Genomic DNA, 24,725 nt, shown 5'->3' on the forward strand with positions numbered 1-24,725 from the left:
TATGGCTTACTAAGGCAAGCTTCAACATTATTATTGGTCTTAGTACAGCTGAAAAAAAACCATCCAACCACATCGGACCAACATTCCAAACCTGTGACTTTCTTTCTTCTGAAGAACACAAAAGAAGATATTTTGTAGAATGTTGGTTACCAAACAACACTGCCACCCGTTGACTTCCATTGTACGGACACAAACCACAAACATCTAAAAATAACGTCTTTTGTGTTCCTTAAAAGAACAATCACAGACTTTGAACAAGTGAAAATGATGACAGAATTGGGTCACCTGGCTCAGCGAGGCTCTACTTTGTCAAACACTTGTAGGAATGAAGCTTCATTAAGCTTCTTCTTTTATTATTTATCGGCACTACTTGTGTTGTTCTTCTGTTTCGCCTTGTGATCCTGTAGTGCAATGCAAACTTACTTTTACTTAGAACGTACCCCCAAAATAACAACAATTCTCGCTCTGTACCAGAGAAAATCCTTCTCATGCTTTTAACCCTCATGAAATCTGATATATGTCTCATGATGGTTTGTTCCATTCATGATGGTAAAACTATCCCAGCGACAATCACTTTGGCTAATGATTCCATGTCCCGGCTGATAATTGCCGTCCCCATCTAAACACCCCATGATTCCTGTGCCATCATAAACAAATCCTTTCTCTCTCAAAGCACCCAGCGCACCAATTTAATCATCTTATCGTGGGTAAAGTCACACAACCAGGCTCGCTGCCAAAACAACAGAATCTTACGTAAGCAGACTTAGATGGGCTTTCATTAATCAAAACTCATTTTACAAACCCTGCTGCTTCTTGTCATTACAGGTGCCGCTAAACTTTCCTAAACGTGTTCCATTGAGCTCAAAAAGTGTGAGGGAAGCAGTTAATCCCTCTGAAATCCACAGTGCTCCTGACGTCTTTAAAGAAGAAGGGTCAACAAGACAGCGTAAGGAATAAGATGCTGGTGTTCAGGATATAAGCAGTAAGGATCACAGTTCTCAGCTACTTCAAGAAATGTTATTTTATTATCAAATACAGATAAATCCTTAAATAAAGTGAGCTACCACACACATAAGATCCTTTCCAAAATCTAGCCAACTGCATGGACAGCAACTTAAGCATCATAAGAACGTATCCAAAACTTGCTTGAAAATGAAGGAAGCAAACACAACTCAATTATCTTGTTTTGGCCAAAGCGTTGTATATATTTTTTCTGGATAAAGCAAACACAGAATGCACTTTGAAAGTCTTGGTATAAAAATGAACTGAATAAAACCATCTCATTTATCAAATTAATTTCAATATATAAATGACTATTGATATTTATTCTAAAACGTTTTAATTTATTTAATTTTTATTACACTTTTATTTTATTTATGTATTTTTATTATATTATAATATATAATTTAATCACAGCTATATATAAAAGTAATGCATGTATATCATCTATAAATATTTTTTTCATTTATACACATTACTTTTGTCACACATTACACATTACATTTTTATTTACACACATGCATGCACACACACATGTACAGTATATATGTATTTATGTATATATATAAAGTAATAATTAATACCATACAGTGTATAATAAAATATATTTTATTACAAGACAGCTGCCTATGTAGACCATTGACAGAAAGACAGCTCAATAAACCGTTAAAAAGTGAATTATTTACACTTTATTTAAGTTCACTTCCATACTGTACTTAGTGCTTTACTTTCACACATTCATTTACTAAAAAAGATTTTTTTGTACTTCATGGTATCTCAAAATAGCAGAGATAAAACAAATTGTTGTATATTAGGTACAAAATGATTGCATGAAAATAGAGTTCCTTAAGTACATTAAGTGTAATATAGTGCACATGTTTTGAAATAGAGGTGTAATAAACTCAGCAGTTTGTTATTCGCCTCTATCTGTGTGATTTTATAAGGCTTTCATGCAAGTGTGCATGAAGCCAAGACTGTAGAATGGGGCTGTATGCTACTGTGGGTCACCTTGCACTACTGGAGTAAAGCCAGATATTGTCTGCTGGCTTCTTATCTAGTTAGAAAACAAGAAGTGGCCGCCTCAGAGATGGCAGAAAAATTCAGCACTGCACATACCAACCAACATACAGTATGTGCTTTGCTTTGTAAAACTTACAGCTGAGGGAGTGTAAGGCCGTGTTTATGTGACTCATTTACACGGACGGACGCATATTCAAACTTAACAAACCATGGTGTATTGCAGCAGGTGTGATGTCGATGCTTCTAAGTATGCCAAGTTTGAATATGTAAAAGTGTAAATGAGGTCACTTTAGGACAACATGAAGGAAAAGGATGAGTGTGTTTCCATTTTTAGGTGAACTATGTTTTTTGATGGCTCTGGCAGCCAGTCTGTATAGGCTCTTCCCTAATAAGGATATATGACCATGTACACAGCGGTTGTAAAGTCTCAGAAGAAGCAATGAACGGTATTCCCAGATAAGGTCTGAATGAGAGAGAGGAATGCACTGGCATGATGACAGACATATATCCAACATTATCTAGACATTACCCAGATGTTTGGTTTAATGCTTGGAAGCTGAAAACGGCACGTAAGCTGGAGTGACAATTAAAATATTGTAACTCCTGCAAAACAAACAGTCTCAGAGAGACACAGAGACATATTGTCAAGGTACAATTTAAAGGTATAGTTCACCCAAAAATAATTTACTCACTCTCTTGTCATGTCTTTCTTCCCGAGAACACAGAAGAAGATATTTTGAAGAAAGTTAGTGACCGAACAGCACCGGAACCCATTTACTTCTATTATATGGACACAAAACCAACCCAAGTAAATGGCTGCAGGTTCTTCAGAGTGTCTTGTTTTATGTTCTCTAGACAGACGAAAGAAAGTCATACAGGTTTAAAATGACAAGAGGGTGAGTAAATGATGAGAGAATTCAATTTTTTGGGTGAACTATCGCCATAATTAAAATACCTTAATCCAAAATATTAATAATGACTGAAATGATTAAAGTAAATTTCTCATCACTGAATTTCAATGTGCTCCAGTGTTTGCTATATTTTATTAGCTTACAAATGGATAACTTGAGAGAGTAAAATGAAAATGAAAAAATAACACACTGCAGATATTAAAAGACAGGTTAAAATCTTTAAATCGGGTGTCTATGTCTCAAGAGCAAGACCTTCGAAAGTCAAAATAGATTTAGTAGCCAGTCAAGAAACATGTATATATAAAGTGGAAGCTAAACGGTACAAAGCAGAGTAACACAATTATAACACGCACTTCCTCAATCTACCCATAGATGGAGGTAAAGCTGTAAAAAAAACTCGTAAGAGGAAGATGGGGTTTGGCTAGTTAAAATGTCAAAGTCAGCCCCTGCTGGTAGATACTGTAGTTGCAGAACACAAATAAAGATATTTTGATGAATGTTGTTAACCGAGCAATGGCGGTCCCCGTTCACTTCTATTGTATGGACACAAGACTATTGCAAACTGTTGTTGGGTTACCAACATTCTATAAAACATATTCTTTTGTGTTCTGCAGAAGAAAGTTATACAGGTTTGAAATGACACGAGGGTGACTAAATGATGACTTAGTTTTCATTCTCACATTTTAAGTCATTTTGTGTTAAATAAATAAAAGGTCCAACACAAGGTTGTTAAAGTGTGTAACACAAAATGTGTTGTCCTTTACTAGACACAGATTGTGTTGTGTTTAACACAACAGTTTTTAAAGTGTATTCAACAGCAGTTTTTATTATCCAAGGACCGCCTAAGAGGCCGTCTGACGGACATGCGAAGCAACCAATCACAGATCATATGATTCAGAAATGATTTTTAGTTATGATATATAAAGATACAGCATTTAACTTGTGTGCCACATGTTTTTACATCAAAATGTACAAGTTTACTTATATGTACAACATCTTCTGACTGTAATTTGCTGTGCTATTCTATTATTAAAGCATCAGGTTTCCAAAAAACATCATAATTTTAACCTTAATGTAGTTTTTTACAAATCAAGATCATATCTTAATTCAGACCAGTAGGTGGCAACAAACCAAAGAACTAGTTTGTGGCACAAACAAGCAGGTGAGTTATGAGGATGACACAGCAACAGTTCTTAAACCATTTTCTCATTGTTATTTCTGAATCATAAACATAAGTAATTAAATCATTACCACATAAGAGATATCGAAAAATTCATCACGCCCTTTTCCTATGTTGTTAATGTCTAATTTCTGTTATTAGAATTTGTATGATAGCAACCAAAATCGGATTATTTGTGCAATGTGAAAGCAAAACAAATGTCTAGTCTGCACCTCTCTTTCGAAACAGACATAATATAAATATAAAATATCTTCACACCTGGTATTATTTTGGGATGTGAATTTGTTTTGTTCGTGTTGGGAATAGTATTCATTCAATTGTTCTTCTTTTGCTTTCATCTGTTTTTATTGAAAACAACATTCTAATCTCTGAGATGAGATGAATGACCAGGAATGTGTCACTGCTGAATCCATCAAAACAAAATTCCAACCAATCCATGAGTGTAATTGAATGAAAACAGTCTGCCTAAATGTAGACACACCTCCAGAGAGCACGCCTGGGTTCTTTCAGCTACATAATGGGAATCAGTTGTGTCACAATCCTTCCTAAATTAGCCAAATCTGACATTTTTTTGGAAATGTCATTTATGTTTTAAAGTCTTCCTGGGCTGTTTTCTGATCACAGATGCATCCGGCTTTACTGGGTACTAAAAAATCAATATTGTGGTTGACTGAGAGAGTCTGTCAGCTAGATAAACTAATGGTTTATTGTAGCGCTGTTATGTTAGTGTGTGTATAAAGAATATTTTTGCACTGTGAAGCTGTGGTTCACCTACATGTACTCGCCCCCGCTCTCATAAAACCACACACTTCACATACTATTTACACAATCGTATTTCTACATTCATATTTGAACTTTTGTTGGTTGGGTGTCACTTGCTAATAAAAACACACAAATACTATATTATACATTATATCATTTATCAAAAGTATTCTATTTTGCAGTGAGCTAGCATTAACTCTTACATATTAGAGAACATTTTAAAGATAAAAATTTTAAAGACGTCATTGATGACACAGACCCGTGACCTAAATATTGCTTCCCACCAATGTACTGCGGTACCACACAGACAGTCAAAGTCCCGTCTTCCACCTACACACCCGTAAACGTAACCAAACACTCTCATCTAATTACAGGCCACTCCATTTGCTTCCATTTTCCACGTCAGGCTTTAATTTTATAATTATTGATTAAGCTTTCACTGAGAGATTTTCAACGTATTGTTATTTTCTTTAACAAAGAGATTAAACAAGGGTAACAGCAAACATCAAGACGACCAACTTCGATTTTACTGGACGAATCCAGGCTCATTTTGTGCGCTTTGAAAAATCAGTCATTTGAATGTTGCCTCCAAGGCTCTGAGAAGACACATTTTTTTGTTAAAACCGATTGTGTTTTAAAAACGGCAGTTGCTAACATATTGCTAACAGCGACTACTTCCTTTTGCAGGACGTTAGATGTCATCGCGCATATAAAGCTCACAAAAAATTCAACATGAGCACAAATCTCTAAAAAAGTAGATGCCGATTCATTAACGGAGTAATCACTTAAGTTACCAGGGATCACATTTTTAATAAAGTTTGAAAGAGTTGTCATAGGCTTGGTGCTGGTGACATTGATATCGTGCGATCTTAAGAGTAGTCTGTTGATAGCATCGTGTTAGCTTTATACTTCTGCTGAATGTATTTTGCCTTCAAAAGTAACAAATGTTGTGTTAATTTGTAAAGATTATCTTTATATATAAAACGTGATCATAAACTTTTGTTTATCACAGAGCTTACTCTTTGCGATTTTACAAAAGTCTATGTGAAAAATGCATAGGCTTTCGGTCAAGGGAACCAGCGTTGCCCTTACTGGATGGTACTGGACTAAAATAAACAACTGTTGGTCTCAGAATGCCATTTTAGCTTGACAAATGTGTAATTGTCACAGTTAAAGGAATAGTTCACCCAAAAGTCTTTATTTACTCAGTATCAAGTTGTTTCAAACCTATACATTTTATTGTTCGACTGAAACAGAAAAAAACATCTGGAACAATTTTTGTGACCGAATAGTTCTGGGGAACAGTTGACTTCCATAGAAGGAAACAAAACTACTAAAGTAGTCAATAGTGCCTCGGAATTGTTTGGTTTTCTTATTTTGGGTTCAACAGAACACAGACATTTATACAGATTTAAAACAACACGAGGGAACAGTTCAACAAAGAAAAAAAAATATCTTAATTTCACCCTCAATTTGTTCCAAATGTGCATAAATGTCTTTGTTGTGTGGAACACAAAAGAAGACATTTTGAGGAATGTAAGAAAGCAAACAGTTCTGCGGCACGTTTGACTTCCATTGTCATTTTTCCTACTATGGTAGTCAATGTTGGCCAAGAACTGTTTGGTATCAAGCATTCTTCGAAATATCTTTATCTGTGTTCATCAGAACAAAGACATCTATACAGATTGGAACAACTAGAGGGTGAGTAAATGATGACCGAATTTTTATGTTTGGGTGAACTGTTCCTTTAAGTCAGAAGCCACAAGGAAAATACTCATGCATCGTTGTAAAAGTGTATTTGTTCAGGACTTGTTTTAACTCTTATATTATGATTAAATGTTTTGACACATATCTCATATTTTGCACACTTGATTTCAGAAAATGTTATAAAATTGTATACTGTAAATGCAATACAGTATGCAATAAATTGTATACTGTAAATCAGATATCCAAGAGATAATCCACAGCTAGCCATGCATTAAAACCCTTTAATGCACAGCTAGCCATGGGTTATCCCTTACTTAATGCATATATGCCAGCCAATCAGAATCTAGTATTTTAACAGACAATTGTATAATAGATATTTGGATGGATCAAGAGAAAGTGCTTTACATTAAAATATTTAAACAAACTTGAATATGAGACCGTCACACTACTGTAGCTCAGAGCAGAACAACCTAATAACAACTCATCAAATATATTTTACTATGCCCTAGAAATGTCCTTATACGCTTCTGTTCCTCCTGTCAGGTTCTAAACATTAAATGAGACATGAAAAAACACCCACGCGGACATTAAATCAGCACACAGCACACTTATTCAAATCACTACACATCCCGAGCTGGTCCGAACCCAAACAACCAGACTGTAAAAGGTTTCGCTGAATACTGAATATTACAGTCTGACTCACTCGGTTCTAATGTGATAATGGAATTCAGAGCATTTTGCACAATGCCGATGAATATTTTGATGCTTTTTTACAATGTATTTTTAATTAAGTGGATTATCTGCATTTGAATAATGTTACCGTGAGGTATTATGTATCAGATAAATGTTCTAGTTTGTGTGGCTTTAAAAGTATCTGGATGATGTCTTACCTTTCCTGGTGCGCGAGAAGAGTTTGATACTGACAGGAGAGGTGGAGGGATTCGTGGAGTCCTTGGATGATGAACGGAACATTCCGGTGAAGCTGCGGCGATGTGTACATTTGGGAGAGGCGTCGTGGTTGGAAGGGTAGGGGAAGATGGATTTAGGGGATCCGGGGCTGTTTCTGGTCCGGGCCGGGGCAGACATGGGGCTAGAAGGTCGGCTAAAAGGACTCCGGCTGAAGAAGCTTTTGGTTGGGCTGGCTGATCGACAGCTGAGCTCTCCCTGAAGAGTAAACATTTATACTCTATAAACTATATTAATATAACAACTGAATTAAACTAGATTTGTACTTCATAAATCCATTATTAAAAACAGTACATATTATATAGATATCTTATGAATTATAAAATATAGTAATAGTAATATTTTCTATATTCTTAAAAATATCGATTGTACTTAAAAAATCATCCCCGAGATTTCCCCACTTCGCATGTGTGTTGACCGCTAAGGGCACGTTTGACGGACAGACGTTGTGATACTGATTGAAGAGACGTCATAACATTCAGACACCATCCGGACAGACCTTGATGTTTCCAAAGTTCATTCACATGGGAACTTCACACAGCAAACAGACAGACAAAGGCACACAAAACTGTTGAGACAGCCAAAAAAAGGTGGCCTTGTTTTGTCAGGAGCCCTTTGTCAATTCAGAGAGGCTCACACTGACATCAATACCTCACTGTGCTTTATACCTAAACACACACCGGAATAACTACCTTGCTCTTATTTTAGCAGAATACCACAAAGTGGGACTAAAACATCCTTATACACACTAAACAAAGCAAATCGTTTTGCTCTCAGACACTTGGTTGTCATGGAAACCCATAAGTGTTACTGTTGATGGAAAAACGCTCACTGGCTCTTCACGTTCCTGAACTGCTGGTCACGAGTTAAGAGAAACACACTGACGCTGCGAATTTATCAACGCTGCCCTTATTTTGGCCCTGCTCCAGAACCAAAAGTTTAAACAACACTATTTAATTTGCACACAAATGTTCTTACGCACAAACGATTCTGTGTTGACCTTGCCGGGGGTTAATCAAACATTAATTAAGAGTTAACAACATACTTGGAGGAAAAGATCATTGCCTCGGCAGTGATGCAGAAAGAATTATATCTGATCATAACATCAAACGTCCCCAACTACTAAATATGCAAAACCAACTATGGCACAAAAAAAGGGATTCGGCTCCATCTAACATTCAACAACCGGGAGAACACAACACGACCCTGACATATCGGCTCTCCAGATAAATCTCCTCTCTGTCCTTGACTCGCTGGGCCTCGAAGGCTGATTGATCGTAAGATATGTTGATTTCCCAGAATCCCTTGGGACTTTTCTGTTGATAAATGTAACGGCTCAGAAGACGACCGTAAGTCATTCAGTTATCGTCTCTATCTGAGTTTAACCTTGACAACAACTCAGTTGTGCCAATGCGGATATCTAAAATGCATGATCGCCAACGAATGTTTTCCTATAGCCAGTATTAACTGTCAATCTATTAAATCATTAATATATAATTGAAAATAATACTTTGCTAATATATTACAATATATTGGAGCAGAGAAAAGAAATTGCAGCTTTTCGTATATTGAAAAATATAAGCACTTGGGTCATGTATTGCATTGAATATCACAGACACAAATGGAATTATTCTGCATTACTTTCTTCACGTACTGGACATTCAAACTTCACCCAACTCTTCCACCTGACCACACACAGCTGTACAATACAAATCACTGAGCTGTCTGTCATGTCATCACCATGACAGCACAATCCGATCCAATGTGTGATATATTTGTTGAGTTCACATAGTTAAAATGCCTCAAAACACTAAAGCATGATTGAGATTTTAACAGACAGACAGGTTAAACATCATAGAAAAAAAACTATGGTGCCCATTATAAATCTCACCATCAAAGAATGTGATACTTCTGAAACCGAAGCATTTTTTAGCTATAATACCACAAATGAAAAACACACAAAATAAAACCTGTTATGTTTGACACCATTAATTCATTTTAGTTCATAATATTATTATTTTTTTCAGCTGGGTTACCTTGCGCATGCCATCCTTGTTTGAAAGTTCGGCATCTCCTTCCAGGAACGGCATTGAGAAGGAGCTCAAATCCTGTTGGGCAAAAAAGCGACATAATGATATAGCTTATAATGAAGCACTTACATGATGAGGCTTCTCTCATTTGCACCAAAACATGAAAGCTAATTACAGTTCAATTTGAGCTGAAACTATAGAGCATCCAGAATCCCAAAGCTGTAATGACACACGGTTCTTTCTGTAAAACAGCCCAAACTTGAATCTAAACCTATTTAACATAAGTATAACAAGCTGAGAACTAAAACACAAAGAGCCAAGATGGTTTAATAGAAGCACATCAGATCAGACAGATGGACGCTCAGTCGGACCTGTACACAAGCTGAGATGTTCACCAAGCAATACCATACAATTCTGAGAAAGGTCCATGTTCACCTCACAGCGTTTCCAGGACGTCTCTCCGGACAGACTCCAACACCATCACGCAGCTTTGGAAAACATCTGCACGTCTTGTCATTTCAACTTCTTTGGAGCAATGCACATTGTGAAAAGCGCTATATAAATAAACTTGAATTGAACTGGTTTTATGGAAACATGATCTCATGAGACCGCCCTGCATTTTTTCCAGACCCGTGTGAATTTGTACTGTAACCTGTAAAAGCGTAGACTATATCAGGGATCACACCCTACGGTCGACCAGGTGAAGAGATCTAAGAATGATTCCCTAAAGTCGACAAGACTGTGCTTAATAAAGTCATTTTAACCTACCAGTTATAAAAAAATGTTGGAGCCTCTTTAAAACAAACCTATGAACAAATGGTGGTCTGTCTAAGAACGTTTATAGTATCTCAAAATCAATATCCACTCTTATTTTGACATTATCTGCAATAAAAAAAATAAAAAATGCACAGAAGTTATTCTTCAAATCCTCGTCCTTTCTTCTCCTATTTCCAAACACAGAATCTCAGGATTTGTGGAAACACAAAGATATAAACTCACTCTGTCAGTAAGCTAAATCTTTTTACAATGATCTGTAAATCTGACGCAGCTTGTGACATTAAAGATACAGCTGAGGCCCACACATACATAAACCACAGTCTTTAAAGTGCATTAACTTTCATTTCATTACACAAGCCTCTATTGTAGCTACACAGAAGACACAATTGTTCAGAATACAGTGCATGGTAAATATGATTCTGTATCATGCAGCTTAAAATACTTGTGCACCATGACCTGATTCCCACTACACACTGAATTAACCTAAACATCAATCCGTAATTATTTTATAAGAGTGGCTAATTTGTATGAATTCATATGATGTGAATCGTACAAAAATGTACGATTATTCGGAAAAAGCAATACTGAAGCCCCTCCCCTAAACCTAACCGTCATGGGTGAACAAAAGCAAATCATAGCAAAATGTTCAAATGAGCTACGAATCATGCACCTCATAAAATAGTTTCAAATTCTTGTGAGATTGTGCAATCCACTTTTTTGCCTCTCTATCTACATCTATGAACTAAACATAAAATTGCAGATGACTTTAAGTGAAAGTTCCCCCAAAAATGAAAATCCTGTCATCATTTACTCAACCTTAATTTTAAACCTTCATGACTTTCTTTCTTCCGCAGAACTCAATAGAAGATATTTTGAAGAAAGTTGGAAACCGAACAGCACCGAACCCAATGTAAAACCAAAACCAATGCAAGTGAATGGGGTCCAGTCAACAACATTTTTCAAAACATCTCCTTTTGTGTTCGGCGAAAGAAATAAAGTCATACAGGTTTGAAATGACATGAGAGTGAATAAATGATGACAGAACTTTTATTTTTGGTCGTACTATCAAAGTAGGCTTTCTTTAAAAATCCTGTCCTGCAAAATCATACCCGACAGCTAAAATTAAAATAAGCTTACCATCAGGAATCGGGATGTTGTACGAACACAACTTTAAACACCAATATTATTATTATTTTTGGAATTTGGAATTTTAACCACCAAATTTTGAATATGATAATATATATTTTTTTGATGAAAACCTTTGATAAAAACTTGATTATTTCATCAAGGTTGACATTTGCATCGAATTGCCCACATCTAGGAAATATAAAAAAAATAAAACACAGGTTTCACAGATGAGGTTTACCGCTAGTCCCAGACTAAAATTAATGTTTGACCTGTCTTAACTGAATATAACTTGCCAAAAAATATCTTAAAATATCTTAGTGCCATTGTTTTGTCTCTAGATGCACACCAGTAATCTATTCTTCTACGGCATTTTTATAAAAGCGAAATAAATATCTTAATTCAACTAAGGCATATTCCTGGCTTAAACTAAGCCGTCTCTGTAAAAACCGGGCCTTTAGCCTAGTCTCAGACTAACTTAAATGTGAGAGATGCCATCATCGAAAACAACTTGCACTAACATTTCTAAAAATACATCACTGCGATTGTTTTGTCTCAAGATGCACACAATAATGTTTTTGTAAAGTATCTTTTTGAAAACAACTTAATTATCCTAATTTAACTACGGCCATGTCCTGGTTAAACTAATCCTTGTCCGGAAAACCGCCCTATAATGTTTCTATTCAGACTCAAGTATCACCAAAAGGCATTGTTTAAAATGATAATAATGTATTATCAGATCAATAAAACGAATACATAATAAGACAGCAAAGGACGACCTCAAACAATGACAGCTACAAAACAAAATGAATGTTTCTTTATAAAACCCTCACTTTTATTTATATTTTCTATCTGTCACTCAATTTCATTTAGAGAGTTAGTGAAAAATCACAGTTAACATCCGTATCTCGGTTCCTTCAATCTAACAGTTCATTATGACTGTTTCATGCTTGCTTCTCGACATGCAAATCTTCTCTTGTCTCACAAATGGTCAGTCATAACCATGGTAACAAGATTGAATTTTAAAGCCTTAGACAGCAGTACCACTCGCAGTAGACAGAAATCTGAGTGAAACTCAAGACAACCGCAGTTATGACTTAAATCAACATTTATTTCCTTTTGATGAAAAGCAAAATGTTCAGGTTTGATTAAGTAGGCTGTATTGTCTACTTCCATGTGCACTGTTATACAACAGTTTACCCTATCTCCCATCGTACAGACCGATCAACACTGAACCACATAAATCCGCATCATTCTGTTTTCTTATCTAGAACAGCCAACGTTGCTAAGCCATCTGTCCGGTAGACGGGTAGCTCAAGGCACCCCGCCTCCATATACTTCGAGCCCAAAACATGATTACAAATCCAGGGTAAAGATCACAACAAAATATTACCTCTGCAATTGAGGACTGGCCAGCGATCAGGGAAAAAACAGCCCCTCAGAGTTAAGTCATGGAGAAGCTGGAGTATTGATGAGTCAATTTAACCTCTGCTACAAGCACTCGGAAATCCCATTTGCCAAACCCAAGGGTTACTCCAAAGAGCAAGGATAGTCATCACTCTCAAACAACGTGGCACCTCCCCTCAGGAACATAAAGTTCAGTCGGTGTTTATACCTAAATAAACTTAAATCCAGGAAGGTAGCAAGGGTACCTTGCAACACAATCTGTTTGTGTATGGAAAAAGCAGATCAAAATATAAAACAGGTATTGACGTGGAAGATTTTCAGCTTGGTGGGGGTTTGCGAAGCATTTTTTTGCCAAGCATGACAAACGTCACACACTGTAGAAATGTCTTCAGGCCTACCAGTCATTTCGTGTTTATCTGTTGCCATGAATCACCACTGTATATTAATCTGGAAATCAAATTGACTTGGATGCTGAATATCTTCGCTGTTGAATGTGGCATTTTTTCATTTATTTGTGATGGTGAGCAGCAAGGCCCTGCAAAAGTCAAAGGGCAGAGCAAATGACCATAATTCAACCAAAGGACACAAATAATCGCAGAAGTAGACATGCTGATCGTGACTAAACAAAGTGACTAAAAGGCAGCACTGTTTGAATGTCTTGAAAGATATTAAGACATTTTTTAGGAAGATATAAGGAAATTGGATCAATTTGGATCAACCAAACAGAAAGATTTTACGAATAGCGTAAAAAATGTTGAATAATTGTCCCCATGTACACATCATGCAGCTCTTAAAGGGATAGTTCAGCCAAAGCTGACAATCCTGTCTCCGTTCATCGACCCTCGTATCATTCAAACCCTGTATTTTGAGAAATATCTCTGTGCTTACAGTGGAAGTCATTGGGGGCCAATGTGGTTTGGTTACCAACATTCTTCAAAATATCTACTTTTGTGTTGGGCAAAAGAAAGTGGATGTGTGAAGAAGACGAATAAAAGATCTTTGTATTTGTGGCTGAACTTTCTTTAGTATAAAATACCACTGCACAGGAAATCTTGTACCTTGATTTCCTCTGTGAACCACAGCATATTTCACATGTGCACGCTATAATGTCAGGAAGACACGAAAACTGCCACATGCAACAAATTACACATGCCTGCCGATTTTAGCGACGGCACAATCTGTGCTTCCCACTAACAAGTATTGTTTATGTATTTCGGCGGCATAGGATAGGATAGGATAGGTTTACTCTATAATGACACTGATCTCATAATGACACTAAACAGATGATTAGCAGGTAATGACTCCAGCACAGGAAGAAACAGACTGAACTATCTCATACTGCGACAAAACATTAATTACTCTGCAGAGATTTGTTTTGTTTTTTTTAAATCACGTTGTTTGCAGGACATTAAAATAAAATGTTAACACAGTGCATTCTGCACTCATTTACTGTCTCATTCTGAAGAGGATAAGCACTGATTTGTGTTAACAGAGGGCACTTTATAAAAAAGCTTCTCTTTGTTTTCATATCAACATGTTTAGGCCAACCACACATTAAGTGACTGAGTGTGTGGTTCTGGAAGCTGTGGAAAAAACTGCTTCTCACAGTCAGGTGTGGCCAATGGGTCCTCATTTGGTTAGAAGCTCAACATGGTGAGCTTGACATAAAGATTAAGGGGGCTTCATTTTATTATTTAAAATCAAATGTTGGGGGTGTAAACATATAACAACAACAACAATTTAGGTTCCAAAGCAAGGAAATAACAACTCATTGCGAAAATAACTGAACTTGTAGAATTCTAGCCTACTTCATTATTTTGAAGGCTGTTCTCGTGTCTATAAAAAACTGTGAAGAAACATGATCAGCAAAATAAACTTACCGGCATATTTATCCTCAGCGTCCTCTTCTTCCTTAAAATGTTCTTCTCATCTTTATTCTTAGGATCCATTGCAGCACTGCCCATTCCCCCCAAAGTTTATATTTTTATGGTTATTTATTGCAACGGCTTATTTAACGCTGGCAACACAAATAAAACCCATCGTCCACGTAAGCATCAGAGCAACAGTCAGAATTTTCATCAGTTTTTAAAACAAACATTATTTACATTTATCAATGTATCGCGCGAAATGAAGCTCGTCATCTTTTTCGGTCTCTGAAGAACAAACACGTGCACGTTCTGTGTTGAAAACGTGAACGCGCTTCAAGAGATAGGGTAAAGTGATGCCCTCCGGTTCGCTCCGTGTTAGAAGAATCGATGCGCGTGTGCATCGTGCATGATAGTTATGAAAACCGCGCCGCATCCGCCTGTCAATCAAATGACGAGGAGTGCAGGAGGCGGGATTAGAATGCGTATATTACTATGGTTACAAGCACAGATGCTGCAGTGTGCAGATCTGAATGCGAGCATCCTTGAAGAACCTTCAGCATTCTTAAGAATAACAAAACCTATATGATTTATTTACTAATCATTGCTTATGTTAAAATCAATAACCTAATAAAACAAAAGTCACTAAGCATTAACTAATGTAAAAAAAAACAGTGTAGTGGTCTCGCTTTTGTTGAAACCAGTAACTTTGTATCGGCACCTAATGTATTATGGCTCCTGTATGACATATCGCTTGTTGCTCCCTAACTCTTTGTAAGTCGCTTTGGATAAAAGCGTCTGCTAAATGACTAAATGTAAAATGTAAATGTTGACAGTTAACTTTTATTTCAAAACTGTATAAACGTGATCATTGTTATTCGTAACCTAATGCAATAAATAATGATAACAAATAAAAGCTCATTCTAAAAACTTCTCTGATAACACCCCGGGGTGCACAATTCTTCCACGTGGAGGACTTATAGAAGACTGTTGTAACTACATGCTGCCATCTAGTGCAACGAAAATACTGAAATGAAAATATTTACTCCAATAGTTCCTACAGGGGGCGCTATAGTTACGTAAACAAATGGAAAACCACATCCTGTTTAAAGTTTAACTACATCGATGCAATAGTCTGTAGATGACAGAAGGTGCAACTATCTGTTTCTTAACGATAAACCAAACTTGATAACTTGATGCTCTAAAGCAGTCTTTACAAAACCAAAAAAATGAACATCTGGCCTATAAAACACAACTTAATGCTGAACTATATTTTAATTTATACGCCAATGTTAGCCAATAATGTAAACAATTGGATCCATATGCTGGTATGTACCAGCTTTGAGGTCCAGTCCGGGTTCTGTGCTCTCAGTAATCAGATCTGTGGGTGGCTCTTCCTCTTCCACACCGCCGACTGTTGCTTCAGTCATACTTTCACAAAACAACGGTTGTTTACTGGTTTAATTTATGCCATCACATCTCGCTTTTAGAAGCTAGTTTTATAAAGAAAAAGATGGACTTTAACGTGAAGAGGTTCGCTTCGGACGCGGGTACTTTATTCAGCCGGGCGGTGCAAGTAAGTGAACGCTTCAGACTTGCTGTAAAGATGCGAAAAGTGTTTTCTTTCATGCCAAGACGTCATACAAAATCAATAACATTTATAAAACAGAGGAAAAGACTGAGTTCTTTTTGAGGTGTTTCACTCTTGTATAGTTATTTTTTTACTTTCTGAGCGAGGCCTCTCATGCTTCAAAGGGTTTTTGTCCCTCATTATAATCGTGTATTAAATGTTTTACTTCCTCGTTTTACCGCTATAGTGAGCTTTAAATACTCGGTTATGTCGATTAAACGTATTCACATATTTGATCCCGGATACAAACGCCGACATTTTCACTTTTTGTCCAGATTCCGTTAGTGATGCTAAAGCTAGCGGGCTAAAGCGGGTTTAAATGAGTAAAGCTCAGCACATCTATACACACGGGCTGTGTCTCAAAACCTAGCGAGGACTCTACTAAGACAACTTGTGTGCACGTTATTATAACGACCTAAAGTGCTGAATTGAAACCTCACACCTCTTGAAAAGTATATTTTAAGTGGTAAATTGTAGCGTAAGTTACTCTAGTGTACTACTCTTGTTTATACACTAATGTACTCTGTAGTATATTATCTTAAGTGAACTGATTGTTCCAATTATTGTAGTTTGTTAATACTGTAAATACGATTTACTATGGTAAGGTTAAAAAACCCTATAGAATCTACAAATTTTACTTTGAACCTATTTTAGATTGGGTAGCTTACTTGAGACTATATGCTACAGTACTTTTTGATGTGGTATACTGTGGTTCTATGATCTACAATATAAAAATATATAGATATATGAATGATATTACATTTAGAGTGACATGTCACTCAAATGAACCATGGTTTGTTTTAGCAATGGCATTTGTATTAAACCCATATAAAACTGTGGTCATTCAAATGGTGATAAAAACATGCTTTCTATAATTTTACTATAATAAAGTGGGTTTTCATAAGAAAAGACATTAGAATTGGATTAAAGCATAAACTGTGCAATTTAAAGTTTAAATGCCTCCAAGGGTAAAATCATATCAGGATGTTAATAATGTTTGCTGTTCGTATTCAGACACATTCTCTTTCGTCCTTACAAACAGTTTACAGAAGAAAAACTTGGCCAGGCTGAGAAGACGGAGTTAGATGCACATTTGGAGAATCTTCTCACCAGAGCCGAATGCACCAAACACTGGACAGAGAAGATTTTAAAGCAGACGGAAGTGTTACTGCAGCCAAACCCAAGTAAGAGCATCTAGCATTACATCAGGACTGTACCTCCTTGACCGAAATTTGAGAAATTAACCTCCACAAACCTGTTTCAGCCAAATATGGGTGCAGAAGAGTCATGGCGATTACTTTGAAGCCAGTTGGAGGATGTGTTTCCTCTTTTTAGCCAAACCTCGGATCTTAACATCCTCCTATACAATTTAATTGGTAAATCCTCTTAGGATCCACATCCTTTGAAGCAATTTGTGTTTATTGTTATTTCATGGAGGGCTGTCACGATTATTAGATAATCGTCGAGATTGTTTGACCTCATCGCGATGATTTCAGATCATCGCAATTGTTGCACATCCCTATAGAAGACACAAGGGAGAGCTGTAGTGCCTGCATTTAGCAAATTGTACTCTGTGTACGGTATGTGTTGTACACATAGCTCTCCTGTAGCTCAGTGGTAAGAGCATTGCAAGGTTGTGGGTTCGATCCCTGGGGATTTTTTCATACCTATGCATAAATGTATAGGATATTGCAATGTAAGTCGCTTTGGATAAAAGTGTCTGCCAAATGAATAAATGTAAATGTAATGTAATAAAAGTATGGTAATACTGGTCAAATTTACCACACTATCATTTTGAAGCAAATACCATAAAAATGACCAGCAATATAAATTAATATAATTCCAGCTAATCCCAGTGTGAAAACTAGCCTACCAAAATTTCATTAACAGAAGTAAAATTTTATTGTAATCTTGCAAGTGTGAAAATAAACAGACTAGAAGCTTTTCTATGAATGATAGCATTTTAATGGTGGCTTCAATTCACCTCTGATCAATTTACTCAATTAACAAGTATTTGGCGGTTTATTATTGACACGTAAAAGCCTACATATTGAATATATAATGACCCCATTTTTGTATTTGTCAATTTCTCAAATGTATTTCCAACAAACAAAAAAACATAGTCTTATATTCAAAACAATATGGTCATTTCAAAGCCAAAAAACAAAGGTATGAGAATTAAACATCAAAGCCCCAAAATCGACAATTAATTGGCATAATCAGAACGATTTATTAGGCAATTAATCATCAGCCAAATTTCATAATCGTGACAGCCCTAATTTCATGTTGTTTAAGGGTCGTATAAATTTCAAGAAGTCTACATGGATGTCAGCACAGCTGTTTACCCTGTTGATACCCCTTTTTAGAAGACGAGAAAAAACTCACAGAGCAGGAGGGAATGAACCCCTGATTAAAAGACACAGATGTCTGCTTAAACAAAAATCACAAGAATCTAACGTCATGATACCATATCATGCAAATCTATCAGGATCTGTGTAGTATTTTAATTGGTTTGTAAAACAATTAAACAAGTGGTGTTTGATTTGTAGTATTATAAAGCTAGTACGTAACCCAGGTTTTACCACATTATGATTTAATTTATAATCTGCAGATGTCCGAATAGAGGAGTTCCTGTATGAAAAACTGGAGAAAAAAGCCCCGACACGAATGAACAATCATGAACTTCTGGGTCAATCCATGATCGACTCTGGGAATGAATTCGGGCCTGGAGCAGCCTATGGTAAGCAGCAGACTGAAGTTGGGAGAAGAATCTTTTTGTACGGATTTTTTTTTTTATTGATGGTTTGTCCACAGGAAACGCTCTGATAAAGTGCGGTGAGACAGAGAACCAGATCGGGGGAGCCGAGCGAGAGTTTATTCAGAGCTCTGCCATCAATTTCCTCACGCCTTTCCGCAACTTTCTGGAGGGCGACTTCAAGACTATATTGGTGAGACCAGGCTACCCTAGCCAAACCAAGACATTGCCACAATCGCAACCAAACCACATTACTTCTGGAATTTCTTAGCACTGATTTGCACCGCCACATGGCCACATTTTGTCAACAGCATTACTTTTTATTGTTTTATTGTCTTAGTTTGTATGTCTTTAAACTTTTTTGTTAATTTGTTGCTTCTCCTAAGCATAGTACTGATTTGAACATAAACAATCAATTTTTCAATAATGTAGTAATTTATATTTAACAACTTATTTCACAATTTCTTTCTCATCTACAGAAAGAACGCAAACTTCTTCAAAACAAACGACTGGATCTTGATGCTGCCAAGACCAAACTGAAAAAAGCCAAAATGACTGAAGGAAGAGCTCTGGTAAGCTTGCATTGTTTCTACTTCTAAGTTAGAATTGTAAGGTTTTCAGTATGTCATATCATATGATGATCTCTTCACCAGGACATTTTTTCAATACAGTAAACCTTGAACATCTTAAATGTTATCAATATATACCGTAAGCAAAGATCTTTACCATGACACTCTGCTGTCTCTCTGTCCTCATGCTGGCACAAGGCAGCTGCTGAGAACGGCCCCTCCACCAGGGGATGCTGGCTATGTTGCGCTTACTCTTACATGTTGAACTTTCTTCATGTGAAGTGGTTGAAGGTTGGTCATGCCTCACTGGTCCACTGGCAGTTTCTCCAAATTGAGTATAAAAAAAGGACCTAAAACTCTTAAAATGAATCAAAAACATAAACTATGTAACAGAGATGCAGTTGTTTGTTTTTCTATTTTTACGGTAAGTTAGCATAGGGAATTGGTGTAGTAACAGGATTGCGAGCAAAATGTAGCACACAGCCACTTAGACGTTTTAGTAAATTGTGAATAATTCTAATCAATAATAAATCTCGCAAAATTTGTGCCTATAAGTGTATGCAATTCGTGGAAAGCCAACTCTTCTGCTGTGGCAGAGCCAACTTCAAGATTGTCTAGTTCCTCTTTAAGGTGTTGATTAAGCTTTTTGTTGCGGATATTAGCAGCGCATGTGTTCCCAGGTTCCTTCTTTGGCATGCATATAGAGCTTGTAAAGAGGATCTCCACGTTTGCTCAACAGCATGATGGCATTTCAAAACTGTCCTTGTGCCCGGTTTCACAAGAGAAGTAGAGCAATGCTTCAAGATGATCTCCTCATGACCTGAGCTCAAGAAACATACACAATAATACACACACTAACAGCTGCCTACACTTAAACGGGAAGTGCTTGTTTTTAGTTTGATGTCCAGTGAGGAAGTGAATTGTTTTAAATATGTTTTCCATAGCAGCGGAGATTCATACCTTCGGAAAATGTACCATGGTAATCATAGTTATTCTACACAAATTGCATATTAATTTACTCTGTTTATGTAGTAACTGTAACTGTAGTGACTATGGAAGAGTAAAATGTTCATGGGTGCGTTTCCCAGGTAATTCACATCTAATGATCATCTTTAGTGTACTTGCATGCATGCATTTCATGAAAAAGTGCATACCATGGTAAATTGTAGGTATTTTAGCAGCTAGTTTTGTTGTTGTAATCTATGTGCGTATTGTCTAAATATTTTAATGTTTCCACACAGCTCCCTCTCTCACTAAATATATTATCGCTATTTTTAAATGCTGTGCAGATAAGCACAGAGGAAGTGTCAAAGGTACAAACAACATTCTGCATCTTGGACGAGGTGTAAAGTGTCCAATCTGTCGTCTGTTTAACAGGCAACAGTTAATAGACAGTAAATAGCGCTGCTACTCAGCATGATCTGTCTTCTGGTTTTTCTGCTTCTGATGCTTGTGAAGATCTGTTTTTTATGAAAACGATCAAATCCAGTGGTTCATTTCTTTCTATTCCCAAGTACTTTGTTCCCTTTAGAAAAGGAGGATCGCTTGTCAATGAAGTGAATTTGATTCCTTTAAAACCCCACTTACTGAACCCATGTTCTGGCTCTCTCTCAGGCAGAACAAGATCTAAAGATGACACAGAGTGAGTTTGACAGACAGGCAGAGATCACCAGGCTTCTTCTGGAGGGGATCAGCAGTACACATGTGAGCACATGTTTGAACACCAATTTGCCAATCCAGATCACATTTTATTTTTACTCTGTAAGCACAAACCATGTACCATATTCCATTGTTTTGTCTATCCAGGCACATCATCTTCGCTGTTTGCACGACTTTGTGGAGGCGCAGATGACATATTACGCCCAGTGTTACCAGTACATGGTAGATCTCCAGAAGCAGTTGGGAAAGTATGCCATATGGATTAGTTTGTTTCTCCTTTTAAGAATTTAATGAAATACTTAACCAGAAACCACTGTGACTAAATCACTAAGTCAGGAGTGAGTTGAACTCGAGAACTAGATCATTGAACGGATTTCCTTTTAACCCACTTTTTTGTTTGTTGATCCTGTACACAAATTAGACTCGTGTTTGTTTAGGAAATAAGCTGATTGAACTGGATCGGTGCACTCATTTTCAATCTGCTCACAGTAGCTATTCACAATTGAATAAAATATTTGAATAAATTTGAATACGATTACAAAATAACTGCATTTATAATGTTTAAAATGTGTGTGTTTTGGGTTCAAAACACTGTTCTTCACAAATGTTATTCCATATTAATTTATTCTTTTACCGCCTCCAGCTTCCCTACGGCTTTCTCTTCCAACAACAACCAATCAGCAGCCAGCGGTGGGGCAAGTGTCTCAGTCCCCATCCTGCCTCTATCAGGCCCTCTTGCTTCCAATGTAGGCAATGCTTCTTCAGGTTTCACAGAGCTGCAGAACTTCAGCGGGAGCCGTAAAGCACGGGTGCTCTATGATTACGATGCCGAGAGCAGCAGTGAACTCTCCTTATTGGCTGATGAGGTGGGTGTTCATTTTCTTAGTAATTTCTAATTTTGCACACACGTTAAAACATTCTTGAAAATAGTTATCATTGTCTTATATTTTATTTGTGGCTATTTTTGTTAGGTGATCATGGTTAGTTGCGTTCCCGGCATGGATTCCGATTGGTTGATGGGAGAGCGTGGGACTCAGAAAGGAAAAGTGCCTATTACCTATCTGGAGCTGCTAAATTAACAGGAATAAGTGGCATTGGATCCGAATCAAAATATATAGAAACGTGTAACCCAGCTGTGCTGTGTACATATTTAAGACATGCCATATATGCAATTATGACGTGCTGCTCACATGCAACAGTATTTCATTGGATTTGACCATGAGGTTTTAACGAGAAGACTGTTTACAGATCAATTAATGCGATTTTTTTATGTGACGCAATAACTGCCAACTTGCCATTTTATACAAAACTGCAGGAGTGACTAATTTGAGTATTTACATGTTTACAAAAAGATGTATTAAGATATCATTAGCACAGTTTTATGAATTGTAAAATGGTTTCCATTATTTACATGAACTTTTATTTCAGGTTGTGGATTATTTCAAACGAATGTCTTAACAGAGTGAGATGGAAACGGAATATGACATTATTTATTTCAGGGTCGTATAGACTCATTGTAACTAAAATGTGCCTCAACTATTATCTTGAAATCTCTGCAGTTTAGGTTTTTCTCTATTCTTTATTTGAGCACAAAAAGAAAATGCTTTTTGCACAACCACAGCCTTTCTTGTTAGACATTATAAAACAATTCCTTTTTTATATCGTTAAAAACAGTGATTGAACCTTTAAACTGCATATTGATAAGTTTGATGTTTTCTATATAATTAAGAATAGACAGTTGTTTAAAATACAGCTTTGTATTTGATTCTTCATCAAATCTAAATGTGTTTGGTAACTGTACATTTTTTCACCTACATTATGTGCCTTAGAGTCATGTTAACGGGGTCATATGACATGGTTAAGACGAATATTATTGTTTATTTTAGATGTGTGTATACACTATTTAAGGTTTTCAATTGACATACCGTTCATGTTTGTATCTCCTCTTTGCCCCACTTCTCTGAAACGCTCAGATTTTACACAAAACATCATGGCTCTGAAAAGCAAGCGGTGCCTTGATTGGCCAGTTAACAAGTGCGTAGTGATTGGTCGAATACTGCAAGCGTGTGACGGAAATGTAACGCCTCTTAGCATATTTGGAACATCAGGTTCCAAAGCAATTGAACTGTCAGGTACATTTGGGTGGTCTTAGTCAAAACGTACCACGAATTTACATAGATTTGTGGGGGTGTGGTTACACGAGGCAATTCAGGCTGGTCTGGGTGAGCATTCACTTTTAGATAGAATGCATCTTTTGTTCGACACTTTAATTTTTGCAATTTTACATGTCTAATACATGCATGGGCAACTTATAACACACCAAAGACACAGAAAAACATGTATGCGCGGTATATGACCCCTTAAAGAGCACTAATTTTACACATCACATCGGTGTTCCACTCCGTACTTAGTAGTCTACTCGGTTTAGAACAGCAAAAGTAAAGGTAATCAATTTAACTACTTTATTCCAATAATAAAGACAATGTGTTGACTTTATACACTGTGCTTTATCAGCTACTGAGTTGTTTTGAATTTTAAAGTTTTCATGAATTAAGACATCAATTTTAACCTGAGCTTTTGTTATTTAAGAGGTAAACATATTCAAGCAAACATCCTGTAAGTTTCAGAACTGAAAACCCCCTTGTTACTGAAAATACAACTTTTATTGACACCAGGCCTAGCGGACCCCAGGTCCTGGAATGCACCTATCTATGATAGGCTGAACACCGCCTCCACAGAAGAATATCAACGACTACTTTTCTGCCACACCCACTGGTTTGGGCATGACAGTACTGAAGTAACACAGGTTGCGTGGAACCAGATAGAGTGAGCAAACAATAAACATGCCTTCAAAGTTCGCAAAATACTGTTGGTATTATTTTCAGCTGCCTGGTTGTGGAAAAACACCGCTGCATTACCTTCCTTCGGATTCTGACATTAATAATGCATGGCTGAAGTTTATTTTTACAGACATTCTAGTAAACATAGCGGAAACGTTGAGCGTTTGCTTCATTTCACCGCGGAATCCTTTGTTAACAAGGCACAGGTCGACTCTGGATTTTCAGTGAGACTAAAGTTAAAAAGCAGTGCTGTGCTGTCAATATTGTATCCGACAGGAATGGCGCAGCAGTCTTATGTGAGTAAAACATATTTGTACTATGCGTCACTATTGCTTTGATAGAGATCACTTGATATGTCCTTCCTATAATCTGTAACCTAACGTTACGTGTCTAACCAAATTCACAGAAGGCTCCAACTAAGTTTACTATGCAAACTGCTATCCAATCAAAGTAGTTTGTGTTTACTTCCAAATCTTCAGTGCAGCACGCCCAGTAAAACCCATCGTTTGTCGAGCCGATCTCA

The 24,725-nt window shown here is 36.8% G+C and overlaps 2 protein-coding genes across 6 annotated transcripts in view; one reads left to right on the plus strand and one right to left on the minus strand.

Annotated features, from left to right (window-relative positions):
- prkag2a (protein kinase, AMP-activated, gamma 2 non-catalytic subunit a) overlaps nucleotides 1-15,149 on the minus strand; it is a 40,399-nt gene extending 25,250 nt beyond the window's left edge. For 3 of the 5 annotated variants that reach the window (XM_056739072.1, XM_056739074.1, XM_056739073.1), the window contains exons 1-3: nucleotides 14,765-15,149; nucleotides 9,582-9,653; nucleotides 7,470-7,743 (exon numbers count right to left, since the gene is read on the minus strand). In XM_056739072.1, coding sequence (XP_056595050.1) covers nucleotides 7,470-7,743; nucleotides 9,582-9,653; nucleotides 14,765-14,848 — 430 coding nt within the window. In that variant the 5' untranslated portion in view covers nucleotides 14,849-15,149. Of the gene's footprint in view, nucleotides 1-7,469; nucleotides 7,744-9,581; nucleotides 9,654-10,010; nucleotides 10,114-12,870; nucleotides 13,117-14,764 lie in introns of those variants that run through there. The other 2 variants (XM_056739075.1, XM_056739076.1) reach the window with 2 other exon arrangements.
- A 757-nt stretch (nucleotides 15,150-15,906) lies between these two features.
- sh3glb1a (SH3-domain GRB2-like endophilin B1a) lies at nucleotides 15,907-23,114 on the plus strand. The gene is made up of 9 exons (XM_056739079.1): nucleotides 15,907-16,325; nucleotides 17,422-17,563; nucleotides 18,991-19,119; nucleotides 19,194-19,327; nucleotides 19,614-19,706; nucleotides 21,318-21,407; nucleotides 21,510-21,610; nucleotides 22,006-22,228; nucleotides 22,334-23,114. The coding sequence occupies exons 1-9, from the start codon at nucleotides 16,263-16,265 to the stop codon at nucleotides 22,439-22,441; spliced, it is 1,083 nt and encodes a 360-aa protein (XP_056595057.1). The 5' UTR covers nucleotides 15,907-16,262; the 3' UTR covers nucleotides 22,442-23,114.
- Nucleotides 23,115-24,725: the final 1,611 nt, after the last annotated feature.

This window comes from Triplophysa dalaica, chromosome 23 (assembly GCF_015846415.1).
Source record: "Triplophysa dalaica isolate WHDGS20190420 chromosome 23, ASM1584641v1, whole genome shotgun sequence".
NCBI lineage: Eukaryota > Metazoa > Chordata > Actinopteri > Cypriniformes > Nemacheilidae > Triplophysa > Triplophysa dalaica.